The following is a 23,456-nucleotide window of genomic DNA, read 5'->3' as shown; positions in this document are numbered from 1 at the left end:
CATATATTTTGATTTGTTTAACACTTTTTTTGTTTACTACACGATTCCATATGTGTTTTATCATCGTTTTGATGTCTTCACTATTATTCTACGATGTAAAAAATAAGGGAAACCCCTTGAATGAATGTGTCCAAACTTTTGACAACTACTGCATATGTTCATGTTCATTATAATTCCATGTAATTCTGTGTAATTTTAAAATGAAAGGGATTTGACAAAAAAAAAATGCATTTTGTGAATGTGTTTTTAAAGGATCAAAACTGTGAGGGGATTATTTTATTTTTCAAACTAATGGTATCTGAGCATGTTTCAAGGGTATATCTAGATTTTCAGTGAGTGAGCAATTGTTATATTACCAGTGAATAACTGGGGGGTATATGTACATGTGTAGCATATATTTCAACTAAGTGGAGGCTTACTTTTGCACAAAACACGGCCCAAAAATTCCAATAAACCAGTAGTAGCCCATAGCTTTTAGACAATATGAGCAGAGAACTTTACACACGATCTTTGCTGATGTAAACATGCAGTCAAGAGGAGGGCCAGGCAGAAATAAACAGGGTACTGCGGTTTTTAACTACCGCCATGACACGAGTAAACGCGCAATAGACATCCTCACTTTGGATAGGCTACTGCTTGGCTTGAGTGAATTTCCCGACACTTTTAATTGATATCATAATGTGTGTTTAACATCAATAGCATTATTATTTGTTTCAATTATTTTGTTTCAATTCTTTATTTCAATCGAATATGGCTCAGAATTTAGGAGTTTTACGGCACACTCAGCGTCACTTGAGGACGTCGGAGCACATAAGAGACTTATCTCCTACGCCAAAGTTAGTAGTTGCACTGCGGCCAGCCAGGTAGCTTACGTAGCCTTCACCGCTTGATTGCTGCGGCTCTTTCCATCACTGGCGCGTCTAATTTTAAGACCTGGAATAGGCTACTTGTTTAATAACACCTATTTACCTATAGCCAATAAATTATTTGATTTGTTTTCCGGTTTTCTTATTATGTCTTGGTGGAACGCATAAGCTAAATCGTCATAGGTTAAGGCTATTTAGGGATAGTTTTAGAGCAAGTTGGCTATTATTTGCATCAGCAGTTAGCTTTCAAGCTAAATTGAGAAGTCTGTTTTGATGCCTGATTTTGAGCATTTCAGATTTTCATACTCAAGCATGAATCCATTATTGGGGGAGAACGCGTTCCTGGTTCAGCAACAGCAGCACAACCAGATGGGGAGCCATTCTGATTATTCCATGACAGGCCTAGAATCATACGGTGCAGCTGACTCAGGCTTCATCTTGGGCGAGCACAACGGGTTTGGACAAGATGGCATATCTGGCCTGGACATAAATTCGCTGCCACCTTCAGGACTCGCTTATTTGCACCAGAACAACATGCACCGTGCACCGCCGCCCCCCGCAGCGATGGCCCTGCGTAACGACTTGGGTTCCAACATCAGTGTTCTCAAGACCTTGAATTTGCGCTTCCGTTGCTTTTTGGCTAAAGTTCATGAACTGGAGCGTCGGAATAAAGCTTTGGAGAAGCAGCTTCAACAGGCTTTGGAAAACAATGAGGACAATTCAGAAGGACACGGGAAAAAGCCATTGACTAAGGAAATGGGAGTCCAGACTGGTTTCGTAGGGCCCATCGCAGTTAGGCCCGGACATATCCCACTCCAGAACGTCAATAACTCTGCATACCTGCCTGGGGGTCTTCTCTCTCCATCACTCAACAGGCCTACAACTCCCTCCTTTGAGTCCAACAGCAAATCAGTATTTAGGAACTCGACTCTGACTGACTCGAATTCCAACCTCAATTCCAACCAACTCACTCCACATATTTGCCTCAGTCCTTTATTAACCCCTACTGATACTTCCAACCCTATATCCAACATTAACGAGAAATATGTCAGTTCTGGGACTGGTATGTCTACTAACCCACCTCCCCGGTTCCTTCCCGGCACCGTTTGGTCCTACAACCACGACCGCAGGTTTGGCACGGGGAGGGAGTCGCGCGTAACTGATATGGGTGTGCCTTGTGCCCAAACGGACGGCGTAGGTGTTCAAATCGACACCATCACCCCTGAGATACGGGCCCTGTACAACGTGTTGGGCAAGGTGAAACGAGAGAGGGATGAGTATAAATGCAGGTATGGATGAAGCGGTCTGGAGTATCATGGTTAAAGATCTGGGTCCTTAAGCCGATGTTATTGTCACTTGTAGAACTGATGTGTGATGTCACTTATTGTTCCTCTAGCCCATCATTATTAGGGCAACACCCCTAGCCCAGGATTGGCCAACCCTCCTCCTGGAGAGCGAAGGGGTGTGGAGGCTTTTGTTCCAGCCCTGCTCTAGTCACACATCCGGTTCTACTAATCAGTGATCCTGTTTTATAGCCTCATGTCCATAACACCTCAGTGTCGTTCTGCCCACGTCTGGTCTGAATAGGAATAGAAAACTAGCAAAATGATTGCGTTAAGATATTTACAGTGGGTTCTCCTATTACAAATGTGGAGTGCAATGTATCTCAACTAACAGTAGCCTATTTTGAGCCCATTCAACCGTTGAGTGTTTTTGCTTTCTTCATACCAAATTACACCCCCAGAACCCAAGAAAATAACATTACATCACCATGCAAGGTCTAGATGAGCTGCATGCGTCTTTTGTAATACAAGGCAGAGCTTTATTACAGGCTCTGGGGTTGTCCAGTTGATGCTCATGCTGCAAAAGTACTGTGTAGCTTAGAGCTGAGTTGAAATGAAGAGACATCGGTTCTGTTGTTTTTGTCATCATCATCCATCATCATCCTCGTCATCATCCTCCATAAGATGGCTTCTGGTTACTCTGTAAATCTTGGAAGTGTTTTAGCTGCTCTACTTTTGTCTTCAAATTGCCCCTGTACTCCCCAAATGATATGGCATCACAAGGCTTCACTATAGGCTTGTAGGGGATCATAGTTCAAACATAGTTGAGCACAGCATTTAAAAGAACAGCATTGGCCAATCTCTTATCCAATAGGAGGATTATCTAGAGAGGGCTGAATTGGCTGGAGTGAAGTCAGCAGTACACTTGTTTTTGTCTCTTACATGGCCTTCCCCCATCTCTCTCCCCCTCCTCCGCCCCTTTGCGTTTTGTCTCAGCACCTGCAATGCAGCACTGTGCTGAAAGCTGTGACCGCTAGTGGTGTCACCAGAGGCTCTCCACATTATTCTCTCTCTCGCTTTCACGTTCTCTCTCTCACTCCATCTCTTTCTCTTTTTCACTCACCTCCCGCTCCCACTATTTCTCTCTCACACACACACAAACTCTCTTTTCTGTTCTCTCTCTCTCTCTCTCTCTCTCTCTCTCACACCCCCTCTACCCATCCCGTACGGCCACTCGCTCTCTGCAGCATCCGTGAGAAGATGCGGACATCACTAAATGACACCAGTAACCTTCCCTACAGCCTATCGTCCACTGTCTGAATGTTAATGGCGACAAGGCAGCGTCATCTCTCAGATTTGCAAGCCTCTATGACTTGCCAGTCGAAACACCCTCCTCTAATTCTCTTTTATGGAGAAGGTCAAATGGCTTAACAGGGAAACATTTCCAATCATTTGCCTCGGATCTCATTTAAAAGCAACTTTCTCATAACAATGCAATATCAGACAGTTGGTGTTTGTTTTTAATGAGTTTCCAGGGGGTGGTGGGAAGATGGAATAGAACTTAATTTTCCATTCAATTTATGAAGTGTATACTGTTAATGGCTTGTACAACTTGCAGTATAGGCTGCCCAAGTATACCATTAAAAACAGGCTACTGTATACACTGCATCCCCACTTGAGCAGACCGATAACAGTGCGTATAGGCAATGTGCAATATGGCACATGCGCCCTCCTGGGTTAGACCACTTCTCACCTTCTGTAAGTGTCGCAGCCGCGTGCTCTACATGCATACTGCATCTGTTGCGTAACACAGCTGAGTAAGGGAGATCAGGCACACAACATGGATTCAAACACCGTCAAACTTTATTGAACCGCATGAACACAACACTGTAGCTTATAGTACATGGTATTGGGCTCTCTGTCTGATTTCTGTCTCTCTGGTATTTGTAACCAGTGTTATTATTTGACTATGTTTGGCATTTGACAAAGTGATCTACCCTCAGTCACAAATGGTTGCAATAATTGAGGTTCTGGAGTACCCTAGTAGACATTAATGGCAATTGTGGGATTGAGCTGCTAAAATTGGGTGTCTAAGTGGAAGTTGTATCTTTGCGTCTTTGACACTGGCTGTCTGGAAGCAGTGTCGTTATAACAGTGAATACTGACGTCAATACTGTTCCTAAAAGAGAAGAGACAGTGATAATGGTGTGTGATGACTCCCTCATCAATCTCCTTTCTCAACAATAGGGTGTGTGTGTGTGTGTGTGTGTGTGTGTGTGTGTGTGTGTGTGTGTGTGTGTGTGTGTGTGTGTGTGTGTGTGTGTGTGTGTGTGTGTGTTTCAATAGATGGGAGGAAGAGTACACAGTCAGAGTGGACCTCCAGGAGAAAGTGGCTGAGCTGGAGGAGGTAAGCCCTTAGCTGTGTCAATGATAAAGGGCAATCTGCTGCGTACATTTTTTAAAAATTCATGATATAAAGCCATTGATTCTTGAATAATAAAACCTATAAATACCTCATGAGCTTAGTCCAACTGTTTAACCCCCTCAGAACCCAAAATACACTGAATAAAAATAGAAAGCAACATGTGAACTGTTGGTCCCAGGTTTCATGAGCTGAAATAAAAGATCCCAGAAATGTTCCATATGCACAAAAAGCTTATTTCTCTCAAATGTTGGGCACAAATTTGTTAGTAAGAATTTGATCCTTTATCAAGATAATCCATCCACCTGACAGGTGTGGCATATCAATACGTTGATTAAATAGCATGATCATTACACAGGTGCACCTTATTGCTGAGGACAATAAAAGCCCACTCTAAAATGTGCAGTTTAGTCACACAACACAATGCCACCGATGTCTCAAGTTTTGAGGGAGCGTGCAATTGGCATGCTGACTGCAGATATGTTGCCAGAGAATTTAATGTTCATTTCTCTACCATAAGCCACCAGACCAGGACCTCCACATCTGGCTTCTTCACCTGCGGAATCATCAGAGAGGGGAGGGCGATGGAGGTGTTGAGGAGTATTTCTGTCTGTCATAAAGCCCTTTTTGGGGAAAAACATATTCTGATTGGCTGGGCTGGCTCCCAAGTGGGTGGGCCTATGTCCTCCCAGGCCCAACCAGATTAGATTAGGACCTAATGAATTTATTTCAATTGACAGATTTTCTTATGTGAACTGTAACTCAACAAAATATTAGAAATTGTTGCATGATGCGTCTTATATTTTTGTTCAGTGCATAAGCGTGTTTAACGCCATTGTTTGTAAACAATGTAATTGTAAACAACCCCTGTATAGCTTTAAAACATGGTCAAACTATCATTTTGAGCTCATGGATGGTCAGTCCTTGTGTCCATAGCACTGTTTATGAATTTGATATTGGTTACATTTCTCCAGCCCCATCCCTAAGCTGTTTACCTAAACATGTGGCGGGTGGCTGCTTTGTTATTGTTTGAACTGCACACGATCCCTTTAATATTTCACACTAACATTATGATTCCACCTCAGATCAGCTGGGTTGATTGGAAAGCAGCAGTAGAGTGTATTTTGTAACTTTAGCTAGAAAGAACTACAAATGAACTATACAATATACCACCCATTTTGTTGATTTGGTGTACTTATACTCATAATCATATATGTTATGTCATAAGTGCTATGCAAATTAGGCTCTGTGTGTGTGTGTGTGTGTGTGTGTGTGTGTGTGTGTGTGTGTGTGTGTGTGTGTGTGTGTGTGTGTGTGTGTGTGTGTGTGCAGGACCTCCAGGAGAGTGAGGTGTGTCAGGATGAGCTGGCCCTCAGGGTGAAACAGCTGAAAGCTGAGCTGGTCCTCTTCAAAGGCCTTATGAGCAACGTGAGTCCCTCGTAGCACTGTTGGAATAGCTCACCCCAAAAGTTGTTGAGATTTGTATACTTCAAAAGTAGTCCCACCCGCTTTTGAGTTACAAAATCTTGAGCAAAATACTTTTATGGTATTGGTACAGTTTTCTTCGGCAATGTCTTTGAAAAATACAAAGAAGATTTGGGAACACATATTTCCTTTTGCCAGTGTCACTCGCTCTCCGCTCTCTTTATCAGAACCTGTCGGATCTGGACAGTAAGATCCAGGAGAAAGCCATGAAGGTGGACATGGACATCTGTAGACGCATTGACATCACAGCTCGCCTGTGTGATGTGGCCCAGCAGAGGAACTGTGAAGACATGATCCAGATCTTCCAGGTCAGGACCGCTCATAGGCCGCTATACTACTAACTATACTATCTGTTAAGTAGCCCCTAGACACGGATTTAAGTACAACTTAGCATTTACCACCGTAATGGTTACGTGTAGGATTTTTCCAGGGTAAGCTAATTCTAGCTAATTAGTATAATGACTGCGTGACCGAATCTTTGGAGGCAAGTCCACTCATATCTTCTAGGTCAACTCACACCTGTGTTATTACACCTTAATAACCATGTTCATTACACCTTTATTGTACTGCTATTACACAGTTGTTACACCTTTATCTAGCAGATGGCCACACCTCCTTCCACTCTGACCCGCCGGCCCCGGAAACAGGCGGCCCAATCGGTTAAAGGCGGCGACGGGGACGAACCAACCAGCATCTCTGAGAGCGAGGCGGGCAAGGATGAGGAGTCGTGTAGCACGTCAGCCAATCAGATCAACGAGGAAATGCAGAGGATGCTGAACCAGTTGTGAGTTCTCTGGCTGCTCTTTAACTATGTAGGTTATGGTCAGCAATCGAGGTCTTGCTGAAGTCTCCAATGTCACACCTGGAGAGCCACTCTGCACTAAACACACTTGATTCAAAAGCTTGTGGTCTAAATTTCAGACCGTGGTTATTTGAATCCGGACTGTTAAGAGTTTGAGCTGGATAAAAATCCTACACACTGCTGATCTCCAGGACTAGAGTCTGTCGCTTGTAAGATGTGAGTGGATCAGAGTCGGCCAGTGAACTATAAATAGATGTACAACTGGTAAGCCATACTGTTGTTGGTCTTGCAGGAGGGAGTGTGAGTTTGAGGACGACTGTGACAGCCTGGCCTGGGAGGAGACTGAGGAGACTCTGCTGTTGTGGGAGGATTTCCCAGGATACACTCTGGGGGCAGTGGAGACACAGGGGGAGGTAAGCTACTATACTTGCCGCTAGACACTGGCTGATCTTAGATCAGTTATGTATTTACCAATGTAATGGTTCATGTTAGGAGCTGGCTAGGCTAAGCTGATCCCAGAACTGTGTTAATGGGCATGCTTTAACCAAAGCCACTGTACTTCCTGCTTGTCAATCATTCTTATGGTTGGGCTGCCGTATCTGTGTGTCTGTGTCCTACTTAACACATTGCATGTACGACTGTGACATTGGCATGTCCTGATCCCTGGATCACAGTGTAATGTAGATAAGCTGGTAGCATACACACACACACACACACAATTATCTTGATTTACCCCAGTACTGTTAGTCATTCTCATTCCCAATAACAATCTGGTTAGTCATGAGTGGACAATTTAAATAATAGTGACAATTTAAAAAAAATCTGTAGACAATATCAGAAAAAAGAGGCAGGGCAATGGATGAGAAGTGTTTTAGATTTCCATATACTGATTGAAGTTCTTTTCATCTCATTCATATTAGGCAAATTAGCACAAAACAATGTTCTCGCTCTCTTTCTCACACACACACACACACACACACACACACAAAAACAACAACAGCAGCAGGAGGAGTCCATAGAGAAGGTAATACAGGACACAGAGTCCCTCTTCCAGACCAGAGAGAAGGAGTATCAGGAGACCATCGACCAGATCGAGGTGAGAGACACACACACACACACACACACACACACACACACAAACAAAGCCCTTCTCTAAGTACCAGTTTTCCCGCTGCTATTTGTACAATATGAGGACTTTGCGGCATGAGAAGGCTATTTATAAAGCCTGCAGAGAGCGATGAAGCACTGCTGTAAACAGAGCCATAAATACATAGACGTTTCTCTGGGATTATTATATTATGGAAATAAACAAGACGGCCATTCCATATGCTTCCATGAGTCACTGTTGAAATGAGTTCCTGTGCAGATGATAAGTTAAATTGAAGTAACAAATTGAAGATAGTATAGTCTCTTTATTTTTTTAATTGAGCTCCTTTCCAGAAGTCGTCCTCTTATTCGCTAAATTGCTAAATTCATTGCTAAGTACAAATACAATCAACCAAAAAGCAAACACAGAGAAAAAAAAAAAAAAAAAGATTTATGCAAATGACTGCGGCCTTTGGTTTTGCACTTGCAAAGATCCTGGCCCTCATTACTCAAAAAAAAAAATGTTCTGGTGACAATTTAAACCGGAGCGAATGTCTTACGTTGGTTCCCCGCAGTTGGAGCTGGCCACGGCTAAGAGTGACATGAACCGACACCTGCACGAGTACATGGAGATGTGTTCCATGAAGCGAGGCCTGGACGTGCAGATGGAGACGTGCAGGAGACTCATCACCCAGAGTGGAGACAGGTATCAGACACCTCCGCATGGTGCTGAACACTCTAAACGCTCAAAAAGATACCCTAGGTATGAGATATCAGTATGAGATAACTGTATGAGATATCAGTATGAGATACCTGTATGAGATATCCAAACAGTCAAAGAGTTACCCTAGAGATACCTAGAGATACGGCTGGTATTAGACACCAGAAAGAGGTGGAAGATAACAAGAGGAATGAGATCTATGCTGTAACTGAATCCTCTCGCAGGGTGATGCCAAGCACCTGGTTCAATCGTAATCATCTAACAATAACCCAAGTAATGAAATACAATTCTTAATTTTGTGAAATATGTGCTGGGGATGCATCTATTACACATATGTTACAGTACAGGTTAACTCTTTAATTCTCCAAAACTGTACTGATAGTGATAGAATCCATATGTCATTACATTGACCTGTCTGTGAGTATGGTAGCCTGGTCCCAGATCTGTTTGTGTCGTCTTGCCATCTCCTATGGTCATTATAACGGCAATGACCATAGGGGCTGGCAAGACGGCACAAACAGCTTTGGGACCAGGCTATGAGCACGGACTGTTCGGGTCGTCTTGTCTCAAGGTCATTGGCAGTTGTATTGACTCTGCCTCGCCGTCTCCCTTTCAGGAAGTCTCCACCTCTCGTTACTGCGGCCATGGAGGACTCTGATGACGGAGAGAAGGAGAGGAGTAAGGTGTCCCCACCCGCAGACTCTGAAAGTGATGAACCCTACTGTGACACCAAGGTTAATAGTGGTACGGTCCCTCACTTACCATGGAGGAAGTCTTAATCCTTACTGATGATGCCCTGTAGATGTACCATAGTCTGGATAGTGCTGTTGTTTACATTTTTTTTTGCCATAAATGATGTAAAGCCAGCAGACTCTTTCCAGGGCCATAAATCACCACTGCCCTCTTGTGGTTCAGGTTATTACAACACCTAATCTGATAGGACTAAATGGCATTTAGAAAATGAAATCAATTGGATTTCTTAACATTGTGATATTTCTATGATATGAACGATCAAAATATATACCTTTTTGTTAAGTTTGCCCATTGATCTTGCTATATGTATCAAGATTCAACCGAAAACAATTTGCACACGGTTTTTGTGGAATAAAGGCCTTATGTTACATTGCAGTTACAGATTTGAAACATCAGCAGAATTTTTGAAGGCAAACAACAACAAAAAAATGCACCATTGGCGAAAAATTGTCACAGGATAAGTCATTATCTAGCAGTCTGTCACATCTGAACAAAATGAACATTTGCAGTTTGCTAAAGGGAAAGGGCCTAGCTGTTGATAGCCATCGACGAAAATCTATTTTCTTTACAGTTAATATCCTTCTCATTCCATTTTCCCCATTTTGAAAGAATGGATACAATTTCTGAGAAGCATATAGAAAGATTCAAGGATGTAAAGCCTTTTTAATCAATCTCACAACATTCATATGTACACATGTTATTATCCGAGAGGTTCACAACATTTGTATGGACACAACATGTTATTAACAGGAGGTTCACAACATTTGTATGGACACAACATGTTATTAACAGAGAGGTTCACAACATTTGTATGGACACAACATGTTATTAACAGAGAGGTTCACAACATTTGTATGGACACAACATGTTATTAACAGAGAGGTTCACAACATTTGTATGGACACAACATGTTATTAACAGAGAGGTTCACAACATTTGTATGGACACAACATGTTATTAACAGAGAGGTTCACAACATTTGTATGGACACAACATGTTATTAACAGAGAGGTTCACAACATTTGTATGGACACAACATGTTATTAACAGAGAGGTTCACAACATTTGTATGGACACAACATGTTATTAACAGAGAGGTTCACAACTTTGTTATTTACTTTGCTTGGTTACATATTCATGCACTTTATTTATTTCAGCCCTTTTTCATTCCTCATTGAAATTCAGATAGCTTTTATTTTTAATTAATAAATCACTTATTTTTATTGCTATTTGTTTTCTATTACAATTGCAACAATGAAAGTATGACAGTTGATATGTTTTTTTTTAGGTGAAATGGCCAGCATAATATTGTGTCGTTTTGCAAAGACAATTCACAAAAGCCATCGATATAATTATTCTCAAGTTTAGAGTTAAAAGAAAACCATTGGGACCATTAGCTTTGTACAGTCATGCACATTGCTGTAATCCCAAACTAGAACCAAACATAGGAGCATACTGCATGTGGATAGTGTTGATATGACAACCCACATAAAGGCGTCCTATAAAAGCACTCACTCAATGCAAGTGAAAACATACCCAGTCAGCAGTGAATTCATCTTCACCTGCAATGGGGGGAAACAAGCTCTCTGATTAACCAACGGTGAATCAGACTGCCGTTTGGTGCGCTTTTTTAAAATGGAGAGCCTAAGAGGTATGAGTTTAAAGGCCTCGGACAAAGGGTGCAAGCTAGTATACCTGTTGGTGTGATATTAATCCTATTCAGGTCGATAAAACATACTGCTAGCAGGCGAATAACTGCTTTAGGAGCTCGTTCAAGGTCACTCGGGAACGGTGACAAGTTTTACGTAGCGCGCAACCTTCATTTATCTGAGCATGGGTAGACCACCGAGTGTGTTTAACCATTTGCTTTGTGAGATCTGTGGTGCTGTGGTTGTAGCAACATTTCATTGCACTTGAACATGCTCAATGTTTACAGTTGGAGGAAAACGTAAACAACAATCCGATCTAAGGGCTCGATTCAATCAGCGCAGAAGATCGGCCTTTAATCGCACGATTGACATTCAAAGATTTCTGTGTTCGCGGAGACCGCACATTCCCGGTAAACGCTACTCGTGTCGGCTCAATTGAAAATGACCTTTACATTTCAACCACACGATTCAATCGGGCCACTCCTTTGTTTATTGATGTCTGAACGCGTCTTGTAAAAAAAAAAAAATCCCCCTACATTGTACAGTTTTGTAAATCTCCACATCTAAAGTTGCACAAAATGATCTGTGTTGAACAGTAATTGTGACGCTGTGTACAAATGCTCAAATATAACATCTTCACTAGCTGTTAGCCTACTGAATGTAAATAACATGTACAGTGTACGCTGTGAAGACGAAGCCATGTAAGAGATTTCAGAAAGAGATTTCAGACAGTATGGCTGAAAAGGTGTCCCATTGTATTGAGAGTGTCTTTGGGTGTTCTCATGGATACACAAACAGCTAGTATACCTGTTGGTGTGCATGTATGTAGGTTACCTCTGTGGATATTATTTTGTGCAGGGTTTAAAATGACACATTGTGAGTTTCTGAGATACACTGCTTTGCGCAGAATCTAATTCATGGGTTATAATTGATGGGTCTAATTGATGGGTTATATACTACTTCTGGCAGTATGAATATTTGTCTGTGTATCTTAAACATTCACATTGACTCTTGGGAATGCCTTAGCAGTAGGCTAGACCATCTATACACTATATATACAAAAGTATGTGGACACCCCTTCAAATTAGTAGATTCGGCTATTTCAGCCACACATGTTGCTGACAGGTGTATAAAATCGAGCACACAGCAATTCAATCTCCATAAACAAACATTGGCAGTAGAATGGCCCGTACTGAAGAGCTCAGTGACTTTCAACGTGGCTCCGTCATAGGATGCCACCTTTCCAACAAGTCAGTTCGTCACATTTCTGCCCTGCTAGAGCTGCCCAGGTCAACTGTATTGTGAAGTGGAAACGTCTAGGAGCAACACCGGCTCAGCCGTAAAAAATCGTCTGTCCTCGGTTGCAACTCTCACTACCGAGTTCCAAACTGCCTCTGGAAGCAACTTCAGCACAAGATTTATTTGTCGGGAGCTTCATGAAATGGGTTTCTATGGCCGACCAGCCTAATATCACCATGCACAATGCCGGCTGGAGTGGTGTAAAGCTCGCCGCCATTAGACTCTGGAGCAGTGGAAAGGCGTTCTCTGGAGTGATGAATCACGCTTCACCATATAGCAGTCCGACGGATGAATCTGGGTCTGGTGGATGCCAGGAGAATGCTACCTGCCCCAATACATAGTGCCAACTGTAAAGTTTGGTGGAGGAGGAATGGTCTGGGGCTGATTTTCATGGTTCGGGCTAGGCCCCTTAGTTCAAGGGAAATCTTAACACTACAGCATACAATGACATTCTACACGATTCTGTGCTTCCAACTTTGTGGCAACAGTTTGGGGAAGGCCCTATCCTGTTTCAGCATGACAATTCCCCCGTGCACAAAGCGAGGTCCGTACAGAAATGGTTTGTCGAGATCGGTGTTGAACAACTTGACTGGCCTGCACAAGGCCCTGACCTCAACCCTATCGAACACCTCTGGGATGAAGTTTAACACTGACTGCGAGCCAACTCCATCTAACTGGCCATGATTTCAGAATGAGATGTTCGACGAGCAGGTGTCCACATACTTTTGGTAATTTAGTGTAGCATCTGCAAGTAGTGCACAAAAGGCACAAATCTGGTAGCCAAAGGTCCAGAAATGCATGACAAAAGGAGACATCTATAGGCCTTACACGTGATGATAATAATAAACAGAGATATCCACATACTGCACCTTTGGCCATGTAGTGTATGTCTGTCTATAACAATTGCAGGAATTGTTTCAGAGTTTACTTGTTCAACCTTTCTGGGGATTCAAAACATATCTTTCATATGATAAAAACATGAATGTCTGCCTAGTCATTTCTCTAATCTTTACCGCAAAAAACATAAACACAGACGAATGTACAGAAAGAAGCAAGCCACACAGCAAAAGCAGTCTGAAGACTTCTATCACTATAGCGACCAATAGACTACCATACCTCTTCATGCAACTGTGTACAGAAGCTCAGCAAGTAAACTTTTGAAAAAAAATCGAAATGTAAATAAATCCATCTGTTGAAATGTGAATATTAGTAACAGCTGTGAAATAACACGATTGTATGTCGTCAAAGAGTTAAACATGACATGTCCAGTCTCAACATAATTTGAAACGCAGGTGATTTTTTTTTCCAATATGAATTTGTCAAACAGCAGTATTGTAAAGGAAGATTAGAATGATTTAAGGGGTTGCAAACTATGACATGTACTCCTGTGAGACCAATATATTTGATCTGGGACTGTGTGTACACTGTATCTGTGTTACTGATCAACCTCTAGGTTTCTGGAAACAATCTGTCAATGTATTAATGGAAGTGGTGTACAGAATAAAATGTCTTGAAGGAGACTGTGGTCCCTGGAGTTTGTTTGTTTCTATTAATTTCCATGACAGAATCCCCCCCCCCATCCCTCAGGCCCATACTCCCTAATTATTTTATAATTCGCTTTCCATTTAGATTTTCCTAAAAGCCAAACAAGAAACGAATGACTCTACTTTGAAGTCATTGCTGGAGAGGCTTTCTGCTACGTGAACACTACAGATGACCTCAACTTCATAATGATCTGCTGCCTAAACGGGATTTCTTGCTTATGCATAAGCTCGAAGCAACCAGCACACAGGCGCACTCACTCCCATGTACGCACACTCACTCACTTTATGTTGAGCTAGTTCCATTTCTGTTTTGCAGTGGATTTACTCTTAGAAGCTGACATGAGTTACTTTCAAGCATCATTGGTCTGAGATAACCGAAACAAAGCAGTAGGCTCTCCCTAGAGGTTCACAAAATCAAGTCAGAGCAACTGTAGTTTTTCTGATGGAATTATAAATTCTGAGAGAGCGCACTTTTCTCAGACCTTTTCTCAGAAGCAAGTGATCATTTCCATTGGCTATATTTTTCAATAGTCGACTATATCGCTCCAAAACTTTGGATCTAGAGTTTTGACTTCAAATATAAGTGTTTTTACAACCATCGATTGGGACGGTCACATACACAAGGGAACCTGCTGCATCACTCTGTGTGCCTGCCGACTGCGAGTCGTGCGTCAAAGGCTCAACGACATTATCCACAGGCGGCGCATCGCAGTTGTTTCAGTAGAAAGTTTGGAATAAATTGGACCAAAGTGACAGAAGACGTCTGGATTCCTACGGAGTACTGAACCAGTCGTTCCCTTGTCTGTGGATAGTACTACTTTCACAAACATAGCTATAGTCGCTCTCTCTCTCTCTCTCTCGCTCTCTCTCACTGTGCGAGCCCTCCCTCTCCTCTCTCCCTTGAAAGCGGATTATTTATTATAAAGCAGCTACCATCGACATGTGAGTAAACTGAATTGTATCCTGTTTTTAAATCCAGCTAAATGTATACGATGTATTTCTAAAATAGTGTCTGATACGGTGTGTTAAACAATCATTTTAGGACGTTAGAGAAAGTGTTTGTTTTGGTGTTGTCAACTAAATGGAATTATGGGTTAAGGTCCTGCTAAGCTAAAGCGCTATTAAAATAGTTGCTGTTGTATATTTATTTTAGTATTTCAATAGTCTACCCGAAACAATTAAATACATTACAGAAAGCAGGCCTATTACAATGAAACGTTAAGCTTACATGTCTCTCAATATATTGTCAGTCTCACCATATCAATGGTAGAATGCCTCATTCATCAATGACTCAGTCAATATTCATCACTGTGCTCAACTTCATATGGGCTTTTATTGAAGTGTAGTAGTGTTTAAAAAAATATATATATAGTTTTTTAAATCTACTCGGTCACTAGCCTACCGCACTCTGCCTGGCTTGTTTATCTGAAACAAGATGCATCCATCTTTGTTAAGAGCAGCCTTCATGGCTTTTCCCCCCACTAATCCCTCTCCATTTTGCCAGTGGAAATCAAGCCTGTCTAATACAGGCTCTGTACCAAATCAAAACCAGAGTGGTTGTTTGGTCAGAGTTTGCTCAGACATGATGATGATTTGCTTTTATAGTTTAAACACGATATGGACAATTGTATACCATAGCAGATATATAAAAACAACTGACAAAAACTGCTTATTAATAGTTAGTGTTTGAAGAGGCCCACTTCAGTTGTTCTTCACTTAGATGCTAATGCTAGTATAGCCTACTTACTAAATGGCTTGGCAAGATCAGATAAAAATCAAAGTCTACGTCCTTGTAGCAAAAAGGTTATGATATTAGTTCCTAACTAGCAGTAAAAATGTCAAACAGGTACACAGTTGCTGTTGTTAGGAACATAATGCCTCTCTCTCCGCAGGTCGACCCCAGACGCAGGAACCTCGGGAGCCGCTGAGGGAGAGGGGGGGCCTTCGGCCGCAGCACCCAACCTCACCAGTAACCGACGGCTACAGCAGACACAGGCACAGGTGGACGAGGTAAGACTCGGAGAATAGGGCCCTTTTTAAAAAAAGTGTTGCCCTTTTGATATGTCAGTGCGATTCATTTATTTAGACGATCATGTAAGCAACCTTTATCTGTCAGGGATGTACAGAAGGCGTATATGTGAAGCAAACTATTATAAAGACCAGGTGGAAGGTGCGATGAGACGATAATGAAGGGTATGAATAGAGGGAAGGAGGAAAGGATGAAGCCAGGGGAAAGAAGAGATGAAAGAATAAAAGGATAAAGGGTACTCTCTTTACTGTAGTACGGCGTAAGATGACAATTGTTTCCTGAGAAAATCAAAGTCAAGAACGATGGGAGGACGGTGGTCCTAGGTGGAGAAGATGGGCAAGGTGATGGGAGGCAGGGAGGGATTAAAGGATGAGTGGTCCATAAAAGGAAGAATAATCGAAGAAAAGGGGGAGGAGTCTGTGAGAGGGGGCCGAAAACATTGATCACAGAGACGACCTGACGCATTCTCTAGCCATCTGTGTGAGTCACATCAACATTTTAGAGTTTAGGTTTACACATCCTTTGTAATCACCCATAATGAGGATGAAGAGGGCCCACAGAGGTAAAAACGTTGCTATTGAAATACCGTAGCGTTCAACCAACGATTCACAACATCCGTTCTGATCAGGCGTGATTGATTACCTGGTCATTGGGTAATGTCGACTCTGTCCTGTCCTTACCGTCTACCGTACATCATTGACATTAGCAGCTAAAAGTTCACATTACTTCTACTCTGTCAGAATTGATTTCCTGACCATTCGGGGCAATGCTATCCTCCACTGCAGACGTTCTACAGGTAACTGACAAAATAATGGAAACACTTGAGTAAATGAGGGCTACAAAGTATAGTGAAAGAAGGTGCTTCCCCACCGGTGTGGTTGAGGAGTTAATTAAGCAATTAACATCCCATCGTGCGTAGGCTCATGTATAAATAAATGTTGCGCAGGCTATTATTTTGGCTACCATGGCTATGCCCCCATAGGATGACAATGCCCCCCACAGGGAACTCTTGGTCACTAATGGTTTGATGAGCATGAAAACGATGTAAACCATCTGCCACGGGCGTCTCAGTCACCAGATCTCAACCCAACTGAACACTTATGGGAGATTCTGGAGTGGTGCCTGAGACAGCGTTTTCCACCACCATCAACAAAACACCAAATGGTGGAGTTTCTTGTGGAAGAATGGTGTCACATCCCTCCAATTCCAGACACGTATAGAATCTATACCAAGGTGCATTGAAGCTGTTCTGCCTCGTGGTGCCCCAACGCCCTATTAAGACACTTTATGTTGGTGTTTCCTTTATTTTGGCAGATACCTGTAGGTTTCTTCATCAACAAGAATACAGTGTTGAGGTCTGGTAAAGACAAACTAGCATGATGCCGACTGTCCACTCCTGTCTCCTATAGGTTGTGGACATCATGCGTGTGAACGTGGACAAGGTGTTGGAGAGGGATCAGAGACTGTCGGAGCTGGACGACAGGGCCGACGCGCTGCAAGCCGGGGCCTCACAGTTCGAGAGCAGTGCTGCCAAGCTGAAGAACAAGTACTGGTGGAAAAACCTCAAGGTTCGTGTTTGTGCGTGTGCGTATGTGACCGACTGGGGTCAAACCCGGTTCTCCTGCGCACCACAGGTCTGTATTAGCCCTCTGAGTTAACACCTAGGCATTATTTCAGGGGGCTAACATAAGTCTTCAGGTCTCATGCAACTCTTCACACAAGCAGGAGTCATTTGTAAAATAACCTTCACATAGGTCACTCTTTAATTATAAAGTGAGTTTGCTGTTTTATGCTTAGGCTTGCATAGTGCAGGCTACCGTAGCATGGCAGTCACACACTAACTGTATATCATGATAAGGTATTGGGGTATTTCCAGTGCTCAGCCATTTTATACAAATTATTTCCCTATACAGAGAGCACTCTCTCTCCAACATATCAGACCTAGGTTCACATAGTATTTGAAATCCTTCACTTTAGCTGCGCTTGACTGAGCTTACCTGGAACCAACAGAACATTCCCAAAAGTGCAAATCCTGCCAGTCTATGTGACCCTTTGCCCCTACAACTACCATCTTAGGCCTTTGTTTTCTCCTTTCTCCTGTGACCTCACTTAGGGCTCTATTCACTCTCTATCGCTGAAGTGTTACAGATTGCACGATAGAAATGTAACGGGAATTTCCAGTTGAGCCGACATATGCATCGTTTTTTTTATTGTGAATGCAGCCACTAACATGGGAACATTGCCTTGAAATTTCAATCACACTATAACGTTGAACTTTGGCGATACGGATTGAATAGAGCCCTTACTAGACACAAAATGTAGATCCTTCTATCAACCATGCTTCAATCCACCTTTCTCACAGCATGAATTTATAAACCCTCAACCAACCCCCAACCACCCCCTTCTGCTTTTGAGCGCAGATGGCTGTCCCGTCGCCTGTCCAATCACGTGTGTCCATTGAGGAGGGGGAGTGGTTAGAAATCCCAATCTGGATTACAGTGTGGTGCAGGATTATAAACTCAGCTGTGGCTCGACTCGTGATGTAACCCCTACAGCTCATCCCTTTCTCCCTCTCACTCTAATGCTCCCTCTATTCCTCTCTTCCTCTGTTATGTACTAACCCTCGCTTCCTCTCTCTCTCTCTCTCTCTCTTTTGCCCTCTCGCTCACGATCCCCTTGTATAATCTCAGTCATCCAGTCTCCACCCCAATAGTTTATTTGTATTTTTCTCCTCTCTTATGCTCTACAGAGCCGGCTCTAATATAATATTCATCACGGCTAACCTCTCTCTGAAGTTGAATTATTATTTGCCATACAGGCATAAACCACATCACACCGGTGTACCTGTTTAGGTCATTGCTGATGTAAAAAGGTCTTTAAAAAGGAATGTGATTTGATGATTGGCTTGCAGTAGTGTCAGTCATACTTACGTCTTCTTGGCATATAATCCACATGGGACGTGCTGCAGCAGTATTATAGTGCTTTTGTTTCTAAACTCAGCAACACCCCTGGTGAGACAAAAACGAAACTCGTCAGTGAAGAGCACTTTCTGCCAGTCCTGTCTGGTCCAGCGATGGTGGGTTTGTGCCCATAGGTGATGTTGTTGCCGGTGATGTCTGGTGAGGACCTGCCTTACAACAGACTACAAGCCCTCAGTTCAGCCTCTCTCAGCCTATTGTGGACAGTCTGAGCACTGATGGAGGGATTGTGCGTTCCTGGTGTAACTCGGGCAGTTGTTGTTGCCATCCTGTCCTGCAGGTGTGATGTTCGGCTGTACCGATCCTGTGCAGGTGTTGTTACACGTGGTCTGCCAATGCGAAGATGATCAGCTGCCTTTAAAAAGGTTGGCTTTCCAGTCCGCTGCTCTTGGATTGAATCCTGGCCTATGTGACGCACTACAGTTTGATCTGTTTATAATCAGTAGCTGATCTACTGTACATTGTAAATAACCATGAGAGAGATGGAGAGAAGCAACATCAAGCAATATACACTATATATACAAAGTATGTGGATGCCACTTCAAATTAGTGGATTTGGCTATTTCAGTCACACCCGCTGCTGACAGGTGTACAAAATCGAGCACACTGCCATGCAATCTCCATAGACAAACATTGGCAGTAGACTGGCCTTACTGAACAACTCAGTGACTTTCAACATGGCACCATCGTAGGAGGCCACCTTTCCAACAAGTCAGTTTGTCAGATTTCTGCCCTGCTAGAGCTGCCCCGCTCAACTGTAAGTGCTGTTATTGTAAAGTGGAAAGGTCTAGGAGCAACAATGGCTCAGCCGCGGAGTGGTAGGCCACACAATCTCACAGAACGGGACCGGCCAGTGCTGAAGCGTCGGGAGCTTCATCAAATGGGTTTCCATGGCCAAGCATAGTTTTCGCTAGGCCCTTAGTTCAGGTGAAATGAAATCTTAACGCTAAAGCATACAATTACATTCTAGACAATTCTGTGCTTCCAACTTTTTGGCCATGGAAACCCAACAGTTTGCTCCATACAGAAATGGTTTGTCGAGATCGGTGTGGAAGAACATGACTGGCCTGCACAGAGCCCTGACCTCAACCCCATCAAACACCTTTGGGATGAATTGTAACGGCAACTGCGAGCCAGGCCTAATTGCACAACATCAGTGCCCGACCTCACTAATGCTCTTGTGGCTGAATGGAAGCAAGTCCTCGCAGCAATGTTCCAACATCTAGTGGAAAGCCTGCCCAGAAGAGTGGAGGCTGTCATAGCAGCAAAGGGGGGACCAACTCTATATTAATGCCCATGATTTTGGAATGAGTTGTTCGATGAGCAAGTGTCCGCATACTTTTGGTCATGTAGTGTATATGCAAAGAGCAAGGTTACAGCTGTCATGATGAGAGAGTAAGTAACATTGAAGGAATTTTAGATTCAGCCCTCTCCAGATGAAACATGATACAGAAATGTGTTAGAGATAATATAGAAGTGTTCATATTTGAAGGTTTTATATCGTTTTTTTGTTTTTTTTTCAGATGATGATAATAATGGGAATCATAGGAGTCATATGTGTTGGAGTTGTCTTCTGTAAGTACCATATATATATATCTATACTGAATCAAAATATAAACGCAACATGTAAAGTGATGGTCCCCATGTTTCATGAGCTGAGATTAAAGATCCCTGAAATTTCCCATACACACAAAAAGCTTTTCTATAAAATGTTGTGTACTAATTTGTTTACATCCCTGTTAGTGAGCAGTTCTCCTTTGCCAAGATAATCCATCCACTTGACATGTGGCATAACAAGAAGATGATTAAACAGCATGAAATGCCACTCAAATCTGCAGTTTTGCAACAACACAATGCCACAGATGTCTCAAGTTTTGAGACGTTTTAGCAAATTTGAGTAGTTTTAGCAAATTTGTCAGTTCGTCCAACCGACCTCACAACCGCAGACCACATGTAACCACACCAGCCTAGGACCTCCACATCATGCTTCTTTACCAGCCACCCGGACAGCTGATGAAACGGTGTATTTATGTCTGTAATAAAGCCCTTTTGTAGGGAAAAAACGAATTCTGATTGGCTGGGCCTGGCTCCCAAGTGGGTGGGCCTCTCCCAGGCCCACCCATAGCTGTGCCCCTGCCCAGTCGTGTGAAATCCATAGATTTGGGCCTAATTTATTTATTTCAATTGACTGATTTCCTTATATCAACTGTAACTTAGTAAAACCGTTGCCATTGTTTTATGTTGCGTTTATATTTTTTGATCAGTATACATTTTCACTTACAGATGAAGTCTGCTTCACTTGAGTTTGTGAAATTGTGAAACACATGCACATTTATTTTTGTATCGCTATAGCCTGTAGTCTGAAAACAACTGTTAACTCTGTGATATTTATAGTGCATTCGGGAAGTAGTCAGACCCCTTTACTTTCCCCACATTTTGTTACGTTACAGCCTTATTCTAAAATGGATTAAATATTTTTTTCCCCTCATCAATCTACACACAATACCCCATAATGACAACGCAAAATCAGGTTTTTAGAAATTTTTGCAAACATACAAAAAAAAACGTCACATTTACAAGTATTCGGAACCTTTACTTTGGCAGCGATTACAGCCTCGAGTCTTCGAGTATGACGCTACAAGCTTGGCACACCTGTATTTGGGGAGTTTCTACCATTCTTCTCTGCAGATCCTCTCAAGCTCTGTCAGGTTGGATGGGGAGCGTCGCTGCACAGCTATTTTCAGGTCTCTCCAGAGATGTTAGATGCTGCCACCATCATGCTTCACTGTAGGGATTGTGCTAGGTTTCCTCCATTTTGTGACCCTTGGCATTCAGGCCAAAGAGTTCAATCTTGGTTTCCTCAGACCAGAGAATCTTGTTTCTCATGGTCTGAGAATCCTTTAGGTGCCTTTTGGCAAATTCCAAGCGGGCTGTCCTGTGCCTTTTACTGAGGAGTGGCTTCCGTCTGGCCACTCTACCATAAAGGCCTGATTGGTAGAGTGCCGCAGAGATGGTTGTCCTTCTGGAAGGTTCTCCCATCTCCACAAAGGAACTCTGGAGCTCTGTCAGAGAGACCATCGGGTTCTTGGTCACCTCCCTGTCCAAGGCCTTTCTCCCCTGATTGCTCAGTTTGGCCAGGTAGCCAGCTCTAGGAACAGTCTTGGTGGTTCCAAACATCTTCCATTTAAGAATGATGGAGGCCACTGTGTCCTTGGGGACCTTCAATGCTGCCGAAATGTTTTGGTACCCCTTCCCTAGATCTGTGCCTCGACACAATCCTGTCTTGCAGCTCTACAGACAATTCCTTCAATCTCATTGCTTGGTTTTTGCTCTGACATCCAGTCAACTGTGGGACCTTATATAGACCGGTGTGTGCCTATCCATATCATGTCCATTCAATTGAATTTACCACAGGTGGACTCCAAGTTGTAGAAACAGGAAACAGGATGCACCCGAGCTCAATTTCAAGTCTCGTAAAGTCTTTGAATACTTATGTAAATAAGGCATTTGTTTTTTATTTTTAATACACTTGCAAAACATTTGACATTATGGGGTATTGTGTTGTGTATAGATTTTATTGTGTGTAAATTGATGAGAAAAAAATATTTTAATCCACTTTTAGAATAAGGCTGTAACGTAACAAAATGTGGAAGAGGTGAAGGGGTCTGAATACTTTCCGAAGGCTCTGTACATGGTCTCTTTCATCTTCTCCCTTGCAGTGTATTTCTATTATTGAGCTGGCCTCTTCAGGGACGGACAGCAAGCGCAAGACGAGATACTGAAATGCCGCCAAATCCACGTGTGAATCCTGCCTTCCCTTGACCCCTCCTTCATCCCTCTCTTCTTACCAATGCCTTCCATCTGAAAACCACCATGCACGCGTAGACGTCGGCGCAGTGCCTCTCCCTCTTCTATCCTCACGGTTGTTCTCTGCCGCTGTGTCCTTGAGCAAGGCACTTAATCCCTACAATTGCTCTGGCGGCACTGCTCGGTGGCTGACGCTGTGCTTCCCTGGACCTTGTGGGTGTGCGTGTGTAAGGTTGGGTATTGTGACAGAAAATCAATCAACTTCTGTTGTAAAATGGACAATAAAGTATCTATTCTATTTTTGGCGCTCTCTCCAAGTCTTTTGTCTTTCTTCACCCCCCATTTCTGCGTTCTCCCTTCAAGGGACAATTTGTGATTGCACAAGGCTTATAACATTTAAATGACTGCATGGACTTCTCTGATATATTGAGGGGGAAAGGCAGGGGGGCCACATGGACAAAAGTTATAGAGCTGGAACAAAGGAGGAGAATGAATCCTGTTTCAAAAACAAACCCCAATCAATGATTGTCTCTTCTGTTTTTCAAATTAATATGCACATCTTGTGAACTAACTTGTTAGGTATTATAGTAGTCTTTTGATATCCACATATCCTTTGTTTCTCTCCTTTAAGACCCGTATACCTCCCTCCAATCTAACGTCACTGTAAAAAGATACAGTAATAGCAAAGACGGACAACAGGATATGAGAAATTGAGTTTCACTTTGACTACAC

At 42.8% G+C, this 23,456-nt stretch overlaps 2 protein-coding genes across 5 annotated transcripts; both read left to right on the top strand.

Moving 5' to 3' along the window:
- The first annotated feature begins 786 nt into the window (after positions 1-786).
- Positions 787-11,635, top strand: LOC112264823 (non-homologous end joining factor IFFO1). Of its 4 annotated transcripts, XR_006078615.1 has the most exons (10): positions 787-2,155; positions 4,496-4,556; positions 5,904-5,999; positions 6,224-6,364; positions 6,656-6,840; positions 7,151-7,271; positions 7,859-7,954; positions 8,520-8,707; positions 9,282-10,472; positions 10,516-11,635. XR_006078615.1 is itself a non-coding variant. In XM_024441682.2 (9 exons), the coding sequence occupies exons 1-9, from the start codon at positions 1,140-1,142 to the stop codon at positions 9,442-9,444; spliced, it is 2,067 nt and encodes a 688-aa protein (XP_024297450.2). In that variant the 5' UTR covers positions 787-1,139; the 3' UTR covers positions 9,445-11,635. The 4 variants fall into 4 exon arrangements, 3 of the variants coding, with proteins under 3 accessions (XP_024297450.2, XP_024297451.2, XP_024297452.2); XM_024441682.2 differs by having other exon boundaries at positions 9,282-11,635; XM_024441683.2 differs by having other exon boundaries at positions 794-2,155; positions 6,659-6,840; positions 9,282-11,635.
- Positions 11,636-14,185: 2,550 nt separating this feature from the next.
- LOC112264822 (vesicle-associated membrane protein 2-like) lies at positions 14,186-23,036 on the top strand. The gene is made up of 5 exons (XM_024441681.2): positions 14,186-14,852; positions 15,803-15,920; positions 17,349-17,507; positions 20,441-20,492; positions 22,637-23,036. Coding segments are annotated over exons 1-5 (348 nt in total). The 5' UTR covers positions 14,186-14,850; the 3' UTR covers positions 22,654-23,036.
- The last annotated feature ends 420 nt before the right edge of the window (positions 23,037-23,456 follow it).

This window comes from Oncorhynchus tshawytscha, linkage group LG13 (assembly GCF_018296145.1).
Source record: "Oncorhynchus tshawytscha isolate Ot180627B linkage group LG13, Otsh_v2.0, whole genome shotgun sequence".
In the NCBI taxonomy this organism is placed as follows: Eukaryota; Metazoa; Chordata; class Actinopteri; order Salmoniformes; family Salmonidae; genus Oncorhynchus; species Oncorhynchus tshawytscha.
The sequence above is the reverse complement of the archived record's forward strand: the minus strand, read 5'-3'. Positions and strand labels throughout refer to the sequence as shown.

What these genes read in the sequence shown, in the direction of transcription:
- LOC112264823 (XM_024441682.2), top strand. Translation starts at nt 1,140, where the DNA reads ATGCCTGATTTTGAGCATTTCAGATTTTCATACTCAAGCATGAATCCA. An exon ending in TCAAAGGCCTTATGAGCAAC is followed by an intron (nt 6,000 to 6,223) that starts GTGAGTCCCTCG and finishes TCTCTTTATCAG; the next exon opens with AACCTGTCGGATCTGGACAG. An exon ending in CGCTCAAAAAGATACCCTAG is followed by an intron (nt 8,708 to 9,281) that starts GTATGAGATATC and finishes TCTCCCTTTCAG; the next exon opens with GAAGTCTCCACCTCTCGTTA.
- LOC112264822 (XM_024441681.2), top strand. An exon ending in CACAGGCACAGGTGGACGAG is followed by an intron (nt 15,921 to 17,348) that starts GTAAGACTCGGA and finishes TGTCTCCTATAG; the next exon opens with GTTGTGGACATCATGCGTGT. An exon ending in ACTGGTGGAAAAACCTCAAG is followed by an intron (nt 17,508 to 20,440) that starts GTTCGTGTTTGT and finishes TTTTTTTTTCAG; the next exon opens with ATGATGATAATAATGGGAAT.